General features: G+C 46.6%; 1 protein-coding gene across 4 annotated transcripts in view; it reads right to left on the reverse strand.

Moving 5' to 3' along the window:
- SUN2 (Sad1 and UNC84 domain containing 2) overlaps window positions 1-17,736 on the reverse strand; it is a 45,511-nt gene that overhangs the window by 15,555 nt on the left and 12,220 nt on the right. For 2 of the 4 annotated variants that reach the window (XM_084809849.1, XM_084809853.1), the window contains exons 3-10: window positions 16,326-16,361; window positions 12,553-12,749; window positions 10,237-10,377; window positions 8,872-8,967; window positions 8,184-8,277; window positions 6,490-6,560; window positions 4,008-4,129; window positions 1,420-1,635 (exon numbers count right to left, since the gene is read on the reverse strand). In XM_084809849.1, the coding sequence (XP_084665975.1) occupies window positions 1,420-1,635; window positions 4,008-4,129; window positions 6,490-6,560; window positions 8,184-8,277; window positions 8,872-8,967; window positions 10,237-10,377; window positions 12,553-12,749; window positions 16,326-16,361 (973 nt within the window). Of the gene's footprint in view, window positions 1-1,419; window positions 1,636-4,007; window positions 4,130-6,489; window positions 6,561-8,183; window positions 8,278-8,871; window positions 8,968-10,236; window positions 10,378-12,552; window positions 12,750-14,775; window positions 14,929-16,325; window positions 16,362-17,736 lie in introns of those variants that run through there. The other 2 variants (XM_084809852.1, XM_084809850.1) reach the window with 2 other exon arrangements.

A 17,736-nucleotide genomic window follows, 5' to 3' on the forward strand; every position in this document is an offset into this window, starting at 1 on the left:
CCCCCTTCAGGTCCCATTCCTTGTGATGGTATCTTTGGAGGCAAACAACAGATTCAGGACTGCAATTCTAGGTGGGGAAATGGAATAGGGGAAAGGCTTAACCTCCCCCTTCCCCCCACGTCATGGTCCTGATGCAGATTAGTCACACTGCAGCCTCTATTTTAAAATGTGATGGGTGGGAAGACATGAGAAAATGACATGTTTTAATTAGCATCATGTGAAGTTTGGCCCACAGTGGGCAGCCTAGAATGCACCCCAGAATCCTCTGCAACATGCAAGAATTCCATGGTAGATGGAGGCTTCCTCAGCAGACAAGCTAACATGGAAAGGATTTTCTAAAGCTGGAAAGTCTGAAAAACCACTGGTCTAGATAAGAAAGTGGTCGCCAAAAGAGCCAATAAGGAACCTTTCATAACATCATTCAAAAGCAGATCTGTAGAAGCAGATTTCAAAGCAAAAGCATGAAATAGAAGTACAGAGAATGCATTTCCCAGCTAGAGCTAGGAGCTGCTACTGCAGCTAGCTGATGCTGCCTGCATAACAAAGCGAGATGAGAAAGAGAGAGAGCTTTTCACTGGAGACTTAAGACATTTTCCCACGTGAGGCTTAAAGCAGCTCTTGCTTAGATCGGGCTCGGGCTTGTAATGTGAAAGTAAAACCTACATTGGCCAGACTGCTCATTTGCCTTGCAAATGCCTCTCCTCCACTTTCTCTACTGCATGGCGAAGGATGAACGGAAAAGGCCGGCTTAAAACTTCACATGTGAAAAATGCCCATGCTCCTTATTTCAATCTGCAAGGAGTCCGCAATCTCCAGTCAGCATTAACCCAAAGACAGTGTTATGTGAACCAGCCCATCCCTTGTCCTGGTCCTGCTACTTTCTAAAGCCATTGCACCTGCGCCTGCGAGCCGTCCTGGACTCCCAGTCACTGTGTTTCTTCACAGCCCTCCGCATATCAGAAGGAAATGGGGCAGCCTGGACTGAGACCCAGGTGGGCAACAGGAGCAGCAGAGTGCAGGGGCACTCATGGGGGCCGGGCAGGAAGGGGAGAGAAGAGGGGGCAGTCTCAGGTCTTGGCAGGCCTGTCAAGGGACAGTGGTGGGCCAATGAAGTGACAGTGCTCTAGAAGCCTTTCCCAGTCAAACTGTAGAGCTGCCTCCCCCAACTTGGTGCCCCCCAGATGTGATAGACTGCACCTCCCATAATTCCCAGCCTGCATGGCTGTTCAGATACGCTGAACGACAGCTCCCACAATTCCCAGGTCAGGGAAGGCAGTTGTAGAGCTTTCGAAACTGGAGGTCAAACACCGGAAGCAGTTATTTGCACCAATTAATAATGATGCAAGCATGCAGCCCTACAAGCTACCCTCCTCTGCCTTGATCCCCAGAGGTCCTCCTCGTCCCCTGGAGGTGTCCTACCTGGAGGTGACGGTCTGTCTCTGCAAGGAACTCCTCTCTCGTGGCGGTCTCTCGTCGCCTCACCAGCCCGTCCAGCAGCGCCAGGGTATCATCATGCAACAGAGCTACTCCCTCTGTTGCCTTCCCTCTCTGGAGCTGCAGCACTGAAGCCGCAGCTTCCAGCATCTCAAAACGTTTCTCCAGTGCCTGGAGCCGAGACAAAACCTGCTGCTGGGCCTTTTAACCCAGGGACAGTGAGAGAGAGAGAGAGGGAGGGAGGGAGGGAGGGAGGGGGAGAGAGAAATACAGATACATGAGGCTATTCTCATCCATAGTTTAGCAACTTCCAGGACTGAATAATGTAAGGAGCTCTGTATGGGGTTGCCTTTGAAGCCTGGGTGCTCAACTTCTTTCAGCCTGAGGGCCAAAGTCCATTTTGGAGACGCGCTCAAGGGGAGGGGGCACATTCCAGCAGTGGGAGGGACCAAAGCAAAGGGGGCAGGCCCAAAATAGCAGCATAGCTGCCAGGAAATAAGCCTTAGGAGAGGCATTTCAACCTTTTGGAATGGGGGAAAACATTGTGCAAAAGCTGGGAAACCACCAAATGATTGGTGGTTGGGGGGAAACCCAGAGAGCCAGACTGGGACCCCAGAAGGGCTGGATTTGGCCCCTGGGGCTGAAGCTCTACAGTCAATGAGGAATGTGGTGGCCTGGGTCAGTTGTGGGCCAGCAGGGAAGGTACAACTCCTGTCAGCCTCACTGGCTTCTTGTTTGCTTCCAGGCACAACTCAAGGAGGTGCTCTAATGCCCTTTACAGTTTGGGCTCACTGTATAGAACTGTGTCCAGTTCTGGGCACAACACTGTAAGAAGAACATGGACAAACAGGAGCGAGTCCAGAGAAGAGTGGCCAGAGTGCTGAGGGGTCTAGAATCCAAGACCTATGAGGAACACTTGAAAACGCTGGGTATGTTTAGCCTGGAGAAGAGAAGATTTAGGGGAGACATGACAGTGGCCTTCGGATATCTAAAAGGCTCTAGTGGAAAAGATGGATGAGAGTGGTTCTTGCTTGCTCCAGAGAGCAGGACTAGAACTGACAGATGGAAGCTGAAGGGAAGCCGATTTCGGGTAAACATTAGGGCAGCCTTCCCCCGCTTGGTATCCTCCAGATGTGTTGGGTTACAACTCCCAGCACGGCTGGCTGGGGCATGCTGGGAGTAGCCCAACACATCTGGAAGGCGCCAAGTGGGGGAAGGCTGTACAAGGAGAAACTTCCTAACAGTGAGGGCTGTCAGGCAGTGGAACAGCCTCAGGAGGTGCTGGGTTCTCCTTCGCTGGAGGCATTTAAGCAGAGGCTGGATAGCCATCTGTCAGGAATGCTGTAGCTGCAACCTTGAATTTCAGAGCTTTGAGCAAAGGGTTGGACTAGATGACCTCCAAGGTTCCAACTCATTCTGTTTTCATTCTATACTGGCCTTCTAAGAGTGAAGATAGCTTTGACCTTTGAGGAGTGGCATGAGGTGCTTTGATCACATTGTCAGTGCCCATCAAAACAAGTGACATTTTCTGTCCTGCAGCAAGCTATGGGCAGGGCGGGGCAGGGAGAAACAATGATAGTTCTGTAGGCTTTTTCAGTGCAGTTCAATCTAAACTAGGGGGAAAAATATCAGTTGTGATGGGCGCCTAAAGCACCAAGATCCCACCCACCTCCAGAGCAGTTTGGATTTAAACTTATTTTATTTAATTATTTACAAAGTATCTAAAACTTTGTAGAGATTTTAGGGAGGGCAGAGAAAAGGGATGAACATATATGTATGAATGCGTATGTGCGTCTTAAAACTTGGGGTGGGGGGCAAGAAGCTGTAGGTTTAGCATTCTGACAGCTTTTTAAAAAATCTATATTTTCTGTTTGTTGTACTTTTATGTAAATAAATAGATTACATTTTAAAAATGCTGACAGCCTGCCTGATGTTTAGCAAATAATGCTAAATGGTTTTATAGCACTTTCAAACACTGAAAGAGCTACATATTCATTATCTAGTTGTAAGTTATTATTATTATCCTGCAACTTAAGTCATTATTATTAACCCTCACATATCACAGATGGAGGGACCTGAGGATAAGGGGGGGGGGGGCTTGTCTAAGGCCACCCAGTGAGGTCATGGCAGAGGTGAGATTTGAACCAGTGATTTCCTGATTGACAGCTCAGTCTCTCTAGCCACTATGTGACACCAGCACTCTGTGGAAAGGAACTTGCCAATCCAGTGCTCAACTTGCTAGTACGTATGTCTGTAACACAAGCCGCAAAGCTAAGGTTCACAATATGGATGAAGAACCCACTGTAGCTGCCCCTATAATAGCCTTCCTCAACTTGGTACCCTCTGGGAGGGTACCAAGGGAGTTGTAGTCCAGTGGGAGTACAACTCCCGTGGAGTACAACTCCATGGGAGTTGTTGTCCAGTGCATCTGGAGGGCACAAAGGTTGGGGAAGGCTGCCTTAGAAAGTCTGTCTTCAGCCTAGCTCACCGTTCAGCAACAGCTGACATCCAACAGTGAAACACATGGGTCATTATCCTCTAATCGTGCAGCCCAAGATAAACCAAGTACTCACCTCAGAGAATACAGCAAAATCTCCTGCTTCACGTTGCTTCTTGGATACAGGAGGAGACAACTTCACAGATCCCCAAGAAAACATAGAAGAATGGAGCCCAAAGGGGTAAAAATACCAGGCACCTAACATTATGAGAAGAGGGAAATCATCCAGTTAAAGATAATTTCAGAGTATACACTAGAAGACTCCAAAAAAGAGTTTACACAGGCAGGCAGATTTTATCCAATGCCATTGATATATCAGTCTCATAACACTAGAACTCAAGGTCATCCACTGAATTTATTCAGTCATAGTATTTATAAGCTGCTTTTGAAGGCCTTGCCTACACAAGAAGGAATTACGATGCAAGGATGTAACTGATACGTTAGGCCAGGGGAGGGCAGAAAGTAGGTCTCCTGATGTTTTGGACTATAACTCTCAGCATTCTTGACCATTGACCATGCTGGCAGGGGCTTCTGAGAGCTGAAGTCTCAAACACCTGGAGATCTACGTTCTGCCCACCCCTGCCTTAGGCACATCAGACAAGTGTACAATGGTAGAAGAAAGCTACTCTAGATCACAACTAGGGATGTATGAAAGTCACTTACCTTTTCGCAGGGGTGATTCGCGGTGGGAGGGAAGTGCTCCGCACCTCCCCTCGAAATCCTAACTCGGCCGGCTCTGCTCCGTGGCAACTCTGCAGAGCCGCCGGCCAGGTGCATTTGCAGGCGTCTGGAGCCTGCGGACGCAAATGGCGGCAGCTACGGCAGCCGCCATCTGCGTTCATGTTTTTGGCCGTGATAGGCTACGTAAATATTTACGTAGCCTATCATGGTGAAAGAGGGGCGCAAATGGCGGCCGCTACGCCATTTGCGCCCATTTTTTTACCGTGATAGGCTATGTAAATATTTACGTAGCCTATCATGGCAAAAAAAAAAAAAGGAACACAAATGGAGGCGGCTACGGCGGCCGACATTTGTGTTCCCTTTTTTTGCCGTGATAGGCTACATAAATACTTACGTAGCCTATCACGGCCTCCACAGGGACGCAAATGGTGTCCCTGCGTTAGCCGTGATAGGCTATGTAAGTATTTACGTAGCCTATCATGGCCTAAATGGGGAAGCGAATGGTGGCCGCAGACGGCACCAGGTAAGCGCTCCATTTCGTGCACCTTTTGCAGGGTGGTGGGGTGGGGGGCTTCGTTCCGCCATGGATTTCGGGGGGCCGAATGCACTGGCACTGAGATCTGTGGCAGAATTCTCTGACATCCCTAATCACAACAAGCCATTGATGATCTCAGTTAAACCTACCTGGAGATGCATGCCAGGAATTGAACCTGGGATCTTCTTCATGCAAAGCACTGAGTTACAGCCCCTCCAAATAAAGGTGACTTTAATAAGAAGAGATCAGACAAGTTCATGGAGGATACGGCTAGTAAAAGCCACTAGGTATTGAAGCTAAATGAACTATTCGGCTGGCAAATATGAGGGACAGGGCTTTCTCAGTGGTGGCCCCACACCTCTGGAACTCCCTACCCAGGGAGGTATGTATGGCTTCATCACTGTTAGCTTTAAAAAACACACACCTGAAGACACATTTATTCCAGTTTGCATTTCGTGCTTAAAAATCACTGTGTGCTTTTTTTGTAATACTGTAACCTACCATGTGAGGCCTGTGCCCTCTGAAAGGCAGGTTAAAAACCTTTCATAATAACAACAACAACATAATAAGTGGAACATCCATGTTCAGTGACAGTATACATATGAGGACCAGATACAGGGGATAAAGCACAGGGGCTCTGCTTGTGAACTTCCAGAGATACCTGGCTGGCCACTGTTGGAGAAAGGATGCTGGACTAGATGTACGCTGGTCTGATCCTGCAAACCAACTCTTAGTTATTGCATTGCATTCTTCCCTTCCTCCAAGGAACTCAGGGCGGAACCACAAATAATAAACAGATATTGGTTCGCATTATTGAACGCCGCCACTGAGGCTGCAATGTGAAGGGAGACGCAAGGTGATGGTGGGGAAGCCTCTTAACCCTTTCCGCTCATATTGTTTACCTGGTAAAAATCCTCCCCCCTAAGCATCTTTTACCCCCACAAGGGTAAAAATCCCCACATGGGTACCCATATTGTTTTCATAGCTGGTTTAAAAACAGCTCATGGGGGGAGTGAGTTTTATTTATTTATTTCATTTCATTTTTATACCGCCCAATAGCCGAAGCTCTCTGGGCGGTTCCCAAAAAAAGAGTTTTGGCCGTAAAAAGACGTGAGGGGAGAGGGTTAAGGATCCCTTCCCACCACCCTGCACCTGTCTCCTTCTTCAAATTGCAGCCTCAGCAGCTGCATTGTGTAAAATAAAAAAAGTCTGGAAAAAGAGCCATGGGACTGAAGCTAATGTGCAGTACCACCGTCAGGGTGGCTTTACCCTGTGCTTCATGGAGAGCCACAGGGAACGGATGTGCAGCACGATGCCGCAAAGGACAAATACAAAGACTCACCATAACCAACAGCAGTCAGGAGGAGCAGCAGGAGCAGCCACAGCAGCAGCTTCTTCAGGACTGGGTAGCTCCTGCACACCAACAGGAGCGGAAGAGAGAATAAGCATCAATACAATCCCCTTGAAGGCAGAACCAGGTATCATAAGACTAGTGTGCAGAACCCCTTTCAGCCTGAGGGCCGAATTCCATTTCAGAGGAGCTCTAGGGGCTGGGTTCGGTGGGCGGAGCCAAAGGCAGAAGGGGATGGGGCCAATAGAGAAAGGGGCAGGGCCAAAATGCCAGCACCTTTTAGCCTGAGGTTCTTCCTGCCACTGACTAAGCCTTGGGGGTGGCATTTCAACCTTCCAGAATGGGGGGGAAAAACTGCACAGAAGCCAGGAGACCACCTAATTGTCACGTTCCTTCGTCCCCTCCCTTCACAATCAACATACTCCCAAGAAACAAAGCTTCAGGCTAACACTACTTTATTAGTAAACGACTAGCTTCTTTACAACTGCACATTCTAGGAAACTCTCAGACTGCATAGAACCCTCTAATCCATATATCCACAAATATCAATAGAGGAGACGAAGTGGAAGTTAGAGAAGCTGCCAGCAGTCTGGGCAACAACGTCATGGCCAGACTAGCTTCACAGGGATGCCCCTCCCTCAGGGTGGCTCCCTCTTACGTTGGCTTTCATGAGCATCTGAGCCCTGCCCCTAACTTTTCCCACTTCGCTCAGCGACGGGCCCTAGCATCCCTGAAGTCACACCCCTTGCCCTCCTCCTCCTCCTCCTCCGAAACTTGAGTTCTCATGGTGGAGGAATGGGGCTTGTTCAGGCTGGGCCATCTGTGTGTCAAGGTCTCGGGAAGAAAGTCTCGCCATATCTGGGCTCATTATGGAGGGTGTCTTCCCCCTTCTTGCTGTTCCCATTCTGATTCCAAGTCTGAGCTGCCAGACATCTCCACACGCTCAGATTCATTCCTGTCACTAATGATCAGTGGCTGAGGAAAGGGCATGGCCTTCTGAGAAACTCAGGACAACTGGATTGGGAGCCTCGGAGGGCTGGATTTGGCCCCCAGGCCTGGGGTTCTGCACTCCTGTTATAAGAGAAGTGGAGCTGCTGCTGCTCTGTGCCTTTTTGCACTCTGTGTGGTGACATGACATCAGGCTGTGGGTCTCCCCATCCAACTTCACACCATTGGCTGGAGGAGGAGGGGAAATACACTGCAGGGTGATGTCACGTCACACATAGTGTTGTTGTTGACATTAATAAGAAAAGGGAGCAGAATCCTAGATTAGCAGTAGCTCTGGATCTCTTATAAGCGTTAGTTCTACCCCCAGCTCTTGGGCTCCTACTACTGGGCTGCATATGGTAATCGTCCAGCCCAGCTTTCCAAACCTGGTGTCCCCAGATGTTTTGGACTACCACTCCAGCATTCTTGGCCATTGGCCATGCTGGCTGGGGCTGATGGGAGTTGAAGCCCAAAACATCTGGGAGGCACCAAGTTGGGGAAGGCTGTTTCAGCCAATAAGAGGCAGCCTGGATGAGGACGGGAGTGTGGCAGCACTCTGAAGTGCTGGTAAATTTTGGGAATCCCATGTTGCTCAACCCTGCAGGCATTTACACTATTCGCCACCCACCCAATTACTGCCTCCTCAATCAGTGTAGGAGTCACACTCCCGAGTGCTCCAAATTTTCTTCTGCACTGACCGTGTTAAGACAAAGACATCCAGGAGAGAGGCTGCAGTTGTGAGACGGTACCATGTAGTCCCGATCCACCAGTATAACAATCCAAAGAACCGGCCTGTAAAAAACAAAATGAAACAAAAAAACACATAGCAGTAACGTCCACCTAGCCAGGGTGCTAGAATGCCACTTCCCTTTGCCCGCTTTATAGCCCCACAGAAGCATTTCCGAACAGAAGTCATAAGAACATAAGAAGAGCCATGCTGAAGCAGACCAAGGGCCTGAGTAGTCCAGCATTCTGTTCATACAGTGGCCAGCCTGTGAGAATTTTTCTTTATTCATTTGCCACATAGGGAAAATTTGACAGCAGAAATGGCAAATGCTCAGAAACTAGTAGGAGAACATTTAAGTCTCCCAAGTTAGGGAGTTTCTTCATCCTCAGCCATTGATTCTTCTGGCATGTCTACACTTCTGACAAATTGATTCTACAGGGACTGTAGGTCTGGGAGAGAGGCAAAGCTATCTCTAACAGAGTTCTCTGTACCCCTCCAAGCTACAATTTCTAGAATTAGGGGGATGCCAGGACAGTTAGACTAGCACAGAACCAACAGAGGTTCATAGCGTAGATAATATGCTGTAATAGTTTCCTTTGCTAACTTGTGTACCACAAGACCAATCCTGTCAATAAAACTGTAATGGCTTTTCCATTTACCTGGTGATGTAAGCATCAACCACAGAAGAGAGCCTAATTTGGAGAGTGCTTTCCTAACCCCAGAACCAGAAGCGTTCTGGTCCAAGGAAGTGTGACCTGCAGGAAACAGAGTAGAGATTGTCAGCAAACAGATCGTCATCATCATCACCACCACCATCATCTCTCTGTCTCTGTCTCTATCTCTCTCTCTCACACACACACACACACATTGAACAGAAGGAAAATGTTCAGTTTCTCCATTCCTTTGGTGCTCAAAGTGGGAAGAACACCTGCCTGCCCAAGGAAGCACAGGGGATAGCTGAAGGATTTATGAAACGACTCAATTTGTTCCAATCCAAGTCTTGTGTATATCTTGACTAACCCAGGAAAAGGAAGAGCTGCTGATCTATTCCCTCCCAATTAAAGCTAAAATAGTGGCTTTGGGCCCAGCTTAACAATACCAAAGGGAAAACCTGTTATTTTTTTCATAGGCTTTTTGCTTTCCTTGGATTCTTCCATTCTGAAACATGGAGTACCCTGTCGGCCTGTTCCCCCCACCCCCCAGTGGTTTATCTATAGTCAGACCAGAAATCAAAGGTACATTACCAGCTGTGCTGTTTCCTTTTTGCCCTGGTAAAAAGGGCACTTTTTAACTTGACTTAAGAAGGCAAACTGTGGCCATGTTTATTACCCCCTCATCTACATTCATTAGCCCCTCCTTTGTTACAGGTTCAGGTCTAAGATGGGTTGGCAAGTAAGGATGAATGACCTCACTGTGTTCAGAACAAACATACTTTTTTCTGTACCCCCTCCAAGCTACAATTTCCAGGACTCTGAACAACTGTTTTAGCAAGTTCTCAGGACAGCTCAGTCTGAACAGGAGAAAAGTCAGCTGTAGGGGGTGGCATATCTCCAGCACCCCCAGGTCGATTTTGCAACTGTAGTTAGCATTTGTATTTTTGAAAATAAGGTGAAAGATAAACTTATATACAGATAAACACATATAGTCCAATTTAAACCATTATTTTTAAATAAGCGAAGCAGCCCTCCTAAAGCACGCGGGGAGAGGGCAAGACTAATGGCGGAACCAGAGGTTGACTTGCAGATATGTATATGGGCAAGGCAAGTTTCAAAACTAGAATCACATTGCAAGTAAAGGATCTGCTGGGACCACTGTTAGTATATTACATCTGCCTTCACCCTAAGAGCCAAAGATAGCCTGTGCTAGACAGGGCTAGGTGTGAGGAGATTCTAGGACCTTTTACATCCCATCCAAGCCACGAAGCAAAATCTTCTGCACATAACATCAGCTATACTCTCAACGTTCTTCTGCTGGGAGATCTCTCCTCTTATTGTTGCTGCCTTAGGCAAAGGGCGCTTCCATACCTGCATAGTCATCCTCTGAGGAGTAGCCAGATGAAGATGCATATGTGTCGTATATCTTCCTTTCCGCCAGCCCATTAATTTTTTTACTGGGCTCGGTGCCTCCTCCAATGCCTCTTCTTCTTCTCATTGAGAGCTCCTCACCTGAGCAGGAAAACCCAAGCCCTCTTTAGAAACAAGCTTAGAGATTCTTGTACACCTCTTCTCAACAGTGTGTGCAACAGTGGTGGGCAACCTGCAGCCCTCAACCTAATATCATGTGGCCCCTGGCCTAATTTCAAAAGACCTCTACAAGTGTAGCGAGTTGTTCAATTAGCAAAAATGTGGACTTCACAGAGCTCTTATGTGCTGTTGGCAGCTGCATAGAGGCCTGTGTTAACCTAGAATAGAGAGCAGCTTTTAGATAAGGTGGCTGCCTCACATGGGAAAGCTGGTACCAGGCAAGGCCAGTTTTGCAAGCACGAAGCTGTTTGAGTCTTGCCCGGTCCCTCTGGTCCCTCTCAGATAATAGTGTAGCGTTACGTCTCCATGAATAGTTGGGAAGCTTCCGAACCCAAACTGGAATCTTAGGGCCTCTTTCTCTTGAAAAAGGTAATTACCTTGAGTGTGATGCTTTATGCATCCACTAAGGCATGGAAGAAAAGGTGGGTATGCATTGTTTAAAGCATGCCAAGTTGGTCTCACTTTGGGGGGGGCAATGTCCACTGCCAGCCTGGAGAAGCCTGTAGCTCAAAGGATGGCTTCTATCTATCATGGGGACTCTGACACCCAGCGATGACAGCTTAATTAGCTGGAAAGAGGCATGAGCTTTCTTTGCAATTATATTCTCCATCTATTTTCTATCAATAAACTGTCTTCTTTTTGCACAAGTGGCTTCGTTTCATCTTGGTAATCAAAACAATCTACTTTGGCAGGGACCTGACAGAATCAGGCCTCCAGATCAATACAGCAAGTGATCAGTTCAGATCTCTCGCAAGAGCAATTTCTCCCTTTCCTAGCAGCCCACTGAGTGGAGAAGAAGAGAGAAAGAGGGTGCTTCCAGGTGAGGCTTTTAAAGTCCTATCTGCTTGCCCTGTTCACAGGATTTTATGGGAGATCCACATGACATCATTGTCATCTTGTAATCCCCCCCATGCTTCCCCCCGCCTTCTCCTGCCCTTTTCTCATTGCACGGAAAAACCGTTTTTTTTCCCCCCAAGGTGCACAATAATAGTGCAAACATCAAGAGGTGTGGATGGTTGATATCGTAACTTTCCGGCATTTTTCTGGGGGTATGGTTATGACATGCACTGTGATGTTACTGAGGTGTTATTATGTTCCAATAACACACTGCAGGATTGCTTCTCCGCAGCTGTGTCACTTTGTTGCATGCTGTAAGAGCATTAATGGCTGAAAATATGTCCCAAATTGCAGTGTGCTTTCTTGGAGCCAAGAGGATTTCGGGGCATGCAAAAATGGAAGACAAATGCTTTGCTATCTCCTGCTTCAGCTAATTATAACTGTTCTGCATGGAAGTGCCTTTTCTAAATTCACTTAATATTTTTAAGTTGCGTGCACAGGTGAATAGATTTACCTGCTCACATGCCCACCAAGCAATAAAGAAGTGGGAGGAGGAAATGGCTGGTAGAGGGGAGGGAAATGACAAAACGGCAGTTGCTGCCACATCTCATCTTGCTTTGTTGACATATGAGGACAGGAGATTGTGGGATATGGCACACACAAAAATTAAAAAAAAACTGCTATGCCTTCTGCAGTGGGACAGACACATTACAATTCTCGATTTTAAAAAAATAGAACTGCACTCACAAGAAGGCTTCTGTCTGAAAGCACCCAGAGAAAGAAGGGACTATCAGGAAGAGAAACAGACAGAAAAGAGGGTGGCAGAGAGAAAAAGAGAGAGAAGGGGATGGCAGAGAGAGAAAATGGGTGTGCATAATGTGTAGCTATTTTTGGCCAGTAGTGCTTCTATCATGTATATTCATTGTCTTGCCACTTTGAGGGTCTTTGGCTGAAAAGCGGCATAAAAATAAACAGCAACACATTTCTTATTCTTCCATTATAATGAAGAAGGCAGAATACTGCATTATTCTAACGGGAAGAAATTGTGCAGACAGTGGAGTAGAGATAATATAAAGTTCGCAGAATAAATAATACCAATTAGGGAGCATGCTGGATGGTTATGCAGAACCTCTAGTGGTGAGGGAACCTGTGCCCCCCAGATGTTGTTGGACTCCAAGTCCCATCAGCATGGGCCAACAACTGGAAGGCCAAAGATCATCCATCACCATGTTACAGCATATACAGAAGAGAAATACTCACTCCAATAAGAATTGCTGTCCAGTGGATCATCCAAGGTAGTGCTACTTCTAACAGAAAGTCCCCTGCCATCACCCAGGTAGGATTCCCTGACCACAGACTCGCTGAAGTAGGAGGTGGTGTGGGTGGTGGGACTGGTCCCCAGGCTAGGGGCCGGAGAGGGGCGCTTCACACTGCTGCATTTCCTTCTCAGGCTCCGGCTGCAGGAGCAGAAACAGGAATAAGTTGATACTGTGACGAGAGGATATATGAGGAAGAGGTAGAGCAGGGGTCCCCAACCTTTTTGGACCCGTGGGTGCATTTGGGAGAGATACTGCTGTGGGCACCATCACAAAATGCCTAATCAGTGGGTTGCTGCTTTGGTGTCTACCTGTCGTGGCTATGGACCTTAGGGTGCGTCTTATTCAGCCAACATGTTTGCTCCGTGTCTATTGGACACCACAACGTCTCTTTAATATGGGATTGTCTCATTCAGGTATCTGCTGGCAGTGCAATACAGCTAATGCATCTTTTAAACATGTCCTGGCAATGTCTGGTAGTTGCTCCTCTTTGTGGGGAGCTTATAACATAGAAAACTTTTGTCCTGGAACAGTCTTTATTATCCACTGATGTACACAGTCTTTTAAATTATTTACCTGGTTCATAGAAATTAACAAATGGATTCTCTGCACCCTTTTGACAGCTAAGGGAGCAATCCTATGGCTGCTAGACACTGTCTAGATGGCCATAGGATTTTTCGGTTCCCAGAAACCTCACTCCCCTCCCCTGCCACCTCATAGGCAGCGTGGTTCATCCCTGTCTCCGTGCTCATAAGTGCAGAGTGGAGCAGGTGAAAAGGGGGAGTTTCTGGGCGCAGGGAAGAGAGAAGACTGCGGAAGAATTGTTACGATGCTTCACATGTGTTGCTCGCCCTCCCCCACTCCCATGCCCCCAACTAGTCAGCCAAAATTGGCTGCCCAGCCACAAATGAAGGATGGTCAGAGTGTAGAGGAGAAGATCCTCACCATGCTCTGCCTGCCCTGCATTGGATAGTCTGTCACCTCTGAGTTCGGAGGCACCTGACTATCCCCATAGGATTGCACCCTAAAAGAGGAATATTGCAATATTGGAAGGATAAGCACTCAGCTCCTATAATGCAGTGGATTGCGGACTTCACAACACTTTCAATATTTTAACAGGTAGCATAAACACACCACATTCAAATGGGTACTTATTTGGATATTTGTTCCACTTTTGTTGCACTCCATGTATAATTGCTAGAAAGATGCATGCATTTCATACCAATCCAAGTATGTATATTTTCAAAACTGGAAAAAATAGAAATAAAAATAATTAAAGAATTTGGGTGCCCATAGGGCACCCTTCCTTGAATGACCAGCTGAGGTCTATTACATTCATATTTTTTAATGTTTAATTGTTTTAACATGGTGTTTTATTCTGTTATCTCTGCTGTTCACTGCTCCGAAATCTTTTGATGTGGAGCAGTATATAAATATTGTAAATAAATAAAATAATAAATAAAATAGGCACCATGTTGGGGACCCCTGCCCTAAATCCACTGGGGATCCAGTTCAATGCTGCTTTCAGATTTCAGCGGGACAGGAGACTCAGAAAAGATGCTCTCAGCTGGCTCAGCTTTCAGGTTGAGGTTTTGGGGGCCCTCAGGCAGAATGCCCCCAGTAATCCTCACCACGGTCACAGCAGCCTCTTGGCTTGCCCTCTCCCTCTGGGGCCCGGTCCACTGCTTCATTTCCTCATTCCTTGCTGCTTGCATGCTCAGAGAGGAGAGGCAGACAGGCTGCTACAGCAAGGAAGATGCACAGCAAGGCGAGGGGCCTCTGGGGGTCAGCAATAGGCCTTCTACGGGGCCATGGATCTTAGCAGGTGCCCAACAATCACAATCTCTGGATTCCGCCCCCCATGCCTGAGTATGCCCATCTCCTCACTACTGTTGCCTCTGCCCATTTGCTTGCTGTTCTCCTCTGGGCCCAATCCACAACAACTTCCAGAGGTATGCAGAACTTATCGCGCCTCCTTACTCCTCTCACTACTTGCTTCCTTGGAGAGGGCAGGAGAACAGGCAGTGACAGCAAGGAGGGGCAGCAGGCACTGGCACTGGACTCCTGCTGGGACATGGGTCCTAGCAGGTGCCCCAAAGTGTGTGTTGCTGACACCAGCCCTGATTTGATTTTTTAAAAATCAGTAAATATAACTTTTCCCACTAACCAGCTCTGGAATCCAGGGGTCAGAAGATGCTGCAGAGCTACAGAAGGGCTGTTTCTGTGGGCTGACATTTCCACCAGCAGTCAGCACCATCGCCAGCAGTCCATCTGTAGACAGCTCCTTCTGCCTCTTCCCTCTGGAAGGAAGAGCTTAGAACTTGCCTATGAGGTCATCAACTGTCATGGCCCAGGGGAGAGTGCCAGATGCACAGCCACATGTCTTTAAGATATTGTCCCTTTGCATTTGGTTTTAATTGTAAGCCACTTTTCAATCTTTGCTGAAAAGCTGGGTAGAAATATAAATAAAATAAATAAGTAAAATGAATACATTTTTATCCAGAAGCTCAGAAAAGCAGGTGTGGGCAGCCCAGGCAGTCACCCATCCAAGCACTGACCAGGCTCACACCTGCTTAGCTCCAGCAGGCGGTGCACAATCATGTGCTCTCAGGTATATCCTGGGGCCCAGCTAGCAGCCATTTTTTTGCATAGATGAAGCAAAGAAAACAAAGTACACCATGTTAATATGACACACTGCACAGAAAAAATATCACAGAAGTATTTTCCAATAACCAAAAGTAGTTGAATTGAAATATTTGATGTGTGTGTGGGGTGGGGGAAGGGGGAATTCAATAAAGTGCATTAATGCTACAATCCTATGCAGACGTACCTGGAAGTAAGCCCCACTGAGATCAATGGGACTTGTTTTTGAGTAGACATGCATAGAATTGCACTGTTAATGTGGTTTAAATGTTATATTCAAACAACTGCAAAACTCAACATGAAAATTATTTTTATTGGAATACTTGTGAATATTTTAAGGCCTGACAACTCAATAGCATACACTTCCTTGATGTTGTGTAAATCTGAAAAAAATGAAAGCACTGAAAACTGTCCATGCATGACTTTTAATATGCCTGAAAAGCTGTGAGCATAAGTATACGTGCTTTCTACAAATAGTCGCCTGAATATCAACTCTGATTGTAGATTTGACTCATATTGTCTCCAATCCAGTTACCCACTCTGACCTGTATTGTCTTAATTCATCATGTTACTGTTTACATTGTATGAAACCATGTGTTTCGCAAAGGGGAAACTTTTTCCACCAAAAAATATAGTCGTGGAAAACTTTCCATTTCATGCAAATCCAGGTATGTATATTTAAAAAATGGGAAAAATTAAATATATATTTTGAGAGAGAGAGCTCGCAGGCACCATGGTGCCCGCAGGCACCACGCTGGGAACCCCTGAGGTAGAGCGCACACATGTACACAGTGGAGGCTGGGGGCTCCGATGTCAGTGGGGCAGTAAATCCACTCCGGGTTTCAGTCAGAACTCTAAAGGAGGTACCCAAGGTACTTCACAGAGTTCTACTGTGAAGAGTTCTGACTGTGAAGCACCTTGGATAGCTCCTTTAGAGTTCCGATTGAAACCCAGAGCAGATTCACCGCCCCACTGACATCAGAGCCACCAGCCTCCACTGCATGTACACACACACACACACACACACACACAGAGTTGGTGCTACTGGGTAACTGACTGCTGATAAACTCTTACCACTGCACAGCAGTATCCAAACTTCCAAGAGTTGAACTGAATGGGAGAGAGAAAAGAGGAGGGGAGGAATGATGTCATCTCTAAGATTAACACAAGGGACTTCCATATGTCTATAAGTGGAGATAATTCTGCACTGTACAAGGTGACTGAGTGTAGCGTAGTAGTTAAGAGTGTTAGACTTGGACCAGGGAGACCTGGGTCAAAGGCCCTGCCCAGCCATAAAGCTTACTAAGTGAACCTGGACACATGATCAGCCTAACCTACCTAGCAGGGTTGTTGTGAGTATAAAATGAGAAGGGGGAAGCCATGTGAACCTTGGAAGAAAGGTGTGATAAAAATGAGATCAATAAGTCACCATCGGCCATTTGGGTATTACATTTGTATCCCATCCTGCCTCCAAAGAGGGCTCAGGGCATATGCATCAAAACATGTTATTTATTTATATTTACTTTTATATACCAGTTTGGAGGAAAAAACTGCCCCCAAAGTAGCTTAAAACAATAATACCCCCCCAAAATAATTAAACATGTTATCCTCACCCTCTGAAACAGGTTAGGTCAACTTTCCCCAACCTGGAGCCCTCAGGATGTGTTGCACTACAACTCCCATCATCCAACACATCTGGAGGGCACCAGGTTGGAGAAGGCTGGGTTAGGTTGAAAGAGTAGAAGTAGCCCAAAGCCATGCAGGTGGTGAAAGGATCCTGCAAAAGGTGGATCAGGCTTCCTCTGCTGTGTTCTAATGAAGTTTGCCTTTGGCTGGTTTTGTTCTGTTCTTTTTCTCATGCCAATGTTAGAATGATGTCTCAGTCCACCCATCCTTGTACTAGGGATGGAAAAATCTGTCAATTTCAGTTTCTCTCAGTTTCTCATTTTTCCAGTCTTAAATTTGGTTTGTCCTGAACTTTAATAAGTTTAATTTTTAAGTTTGCATGAAAATTGAATGAATTTTTGTGCACATTTCTCCTAATGCATGCATTTTGTAGGCATTTTTGCCTACTATACACTTTTTTGCAAGCAATTGTCCTAATATAATGCATTTTAACATTATTCTCCCTAATAGACACATTTTTGTATGCAAGTTTCAAGTGGAGAACTCCACTGCAAAATTCAGAAGAGTGCAAATTTTGAGGGATAACTGCGTTTCAGTTCACATAGTGGTTCACAAGTGTGAAATTAGGTAAGCTCACATTAAAATTCCACACATGCAAGAGCACACAACTTTACCCATGGAACAGATGGGTTGTGATGGTCAGGGTGGGTGAGGTGGCCCAGAAGTTAAAAACTGTGTTTACGAGGATTCTCTGAGCTTTAAACGTTCAAGAAGTGCCTCACCAAACCACAGTGGCTCATATTTGCTGGGCTACAGTAACTACTTCCTGTCTCACCACTCTCTCACTAGATCAGATCTG

The sequence above is a fragment of the Heloderma suspectum genome, chromosome 7, assembly GCF_057233095.1.
Source record: "Heloderma suspectum isolate Gila_16-S chromosome 7, 16-S_ref, whole genome shotgun sequence".
Classification (NCBI taxonomy): domain Eukaryota; kingdom Metazoa; phylum Chordata; class Lepidosauria; order Squamata; family Helodermatidae; genus Heloderma; species Heloderma suspectum.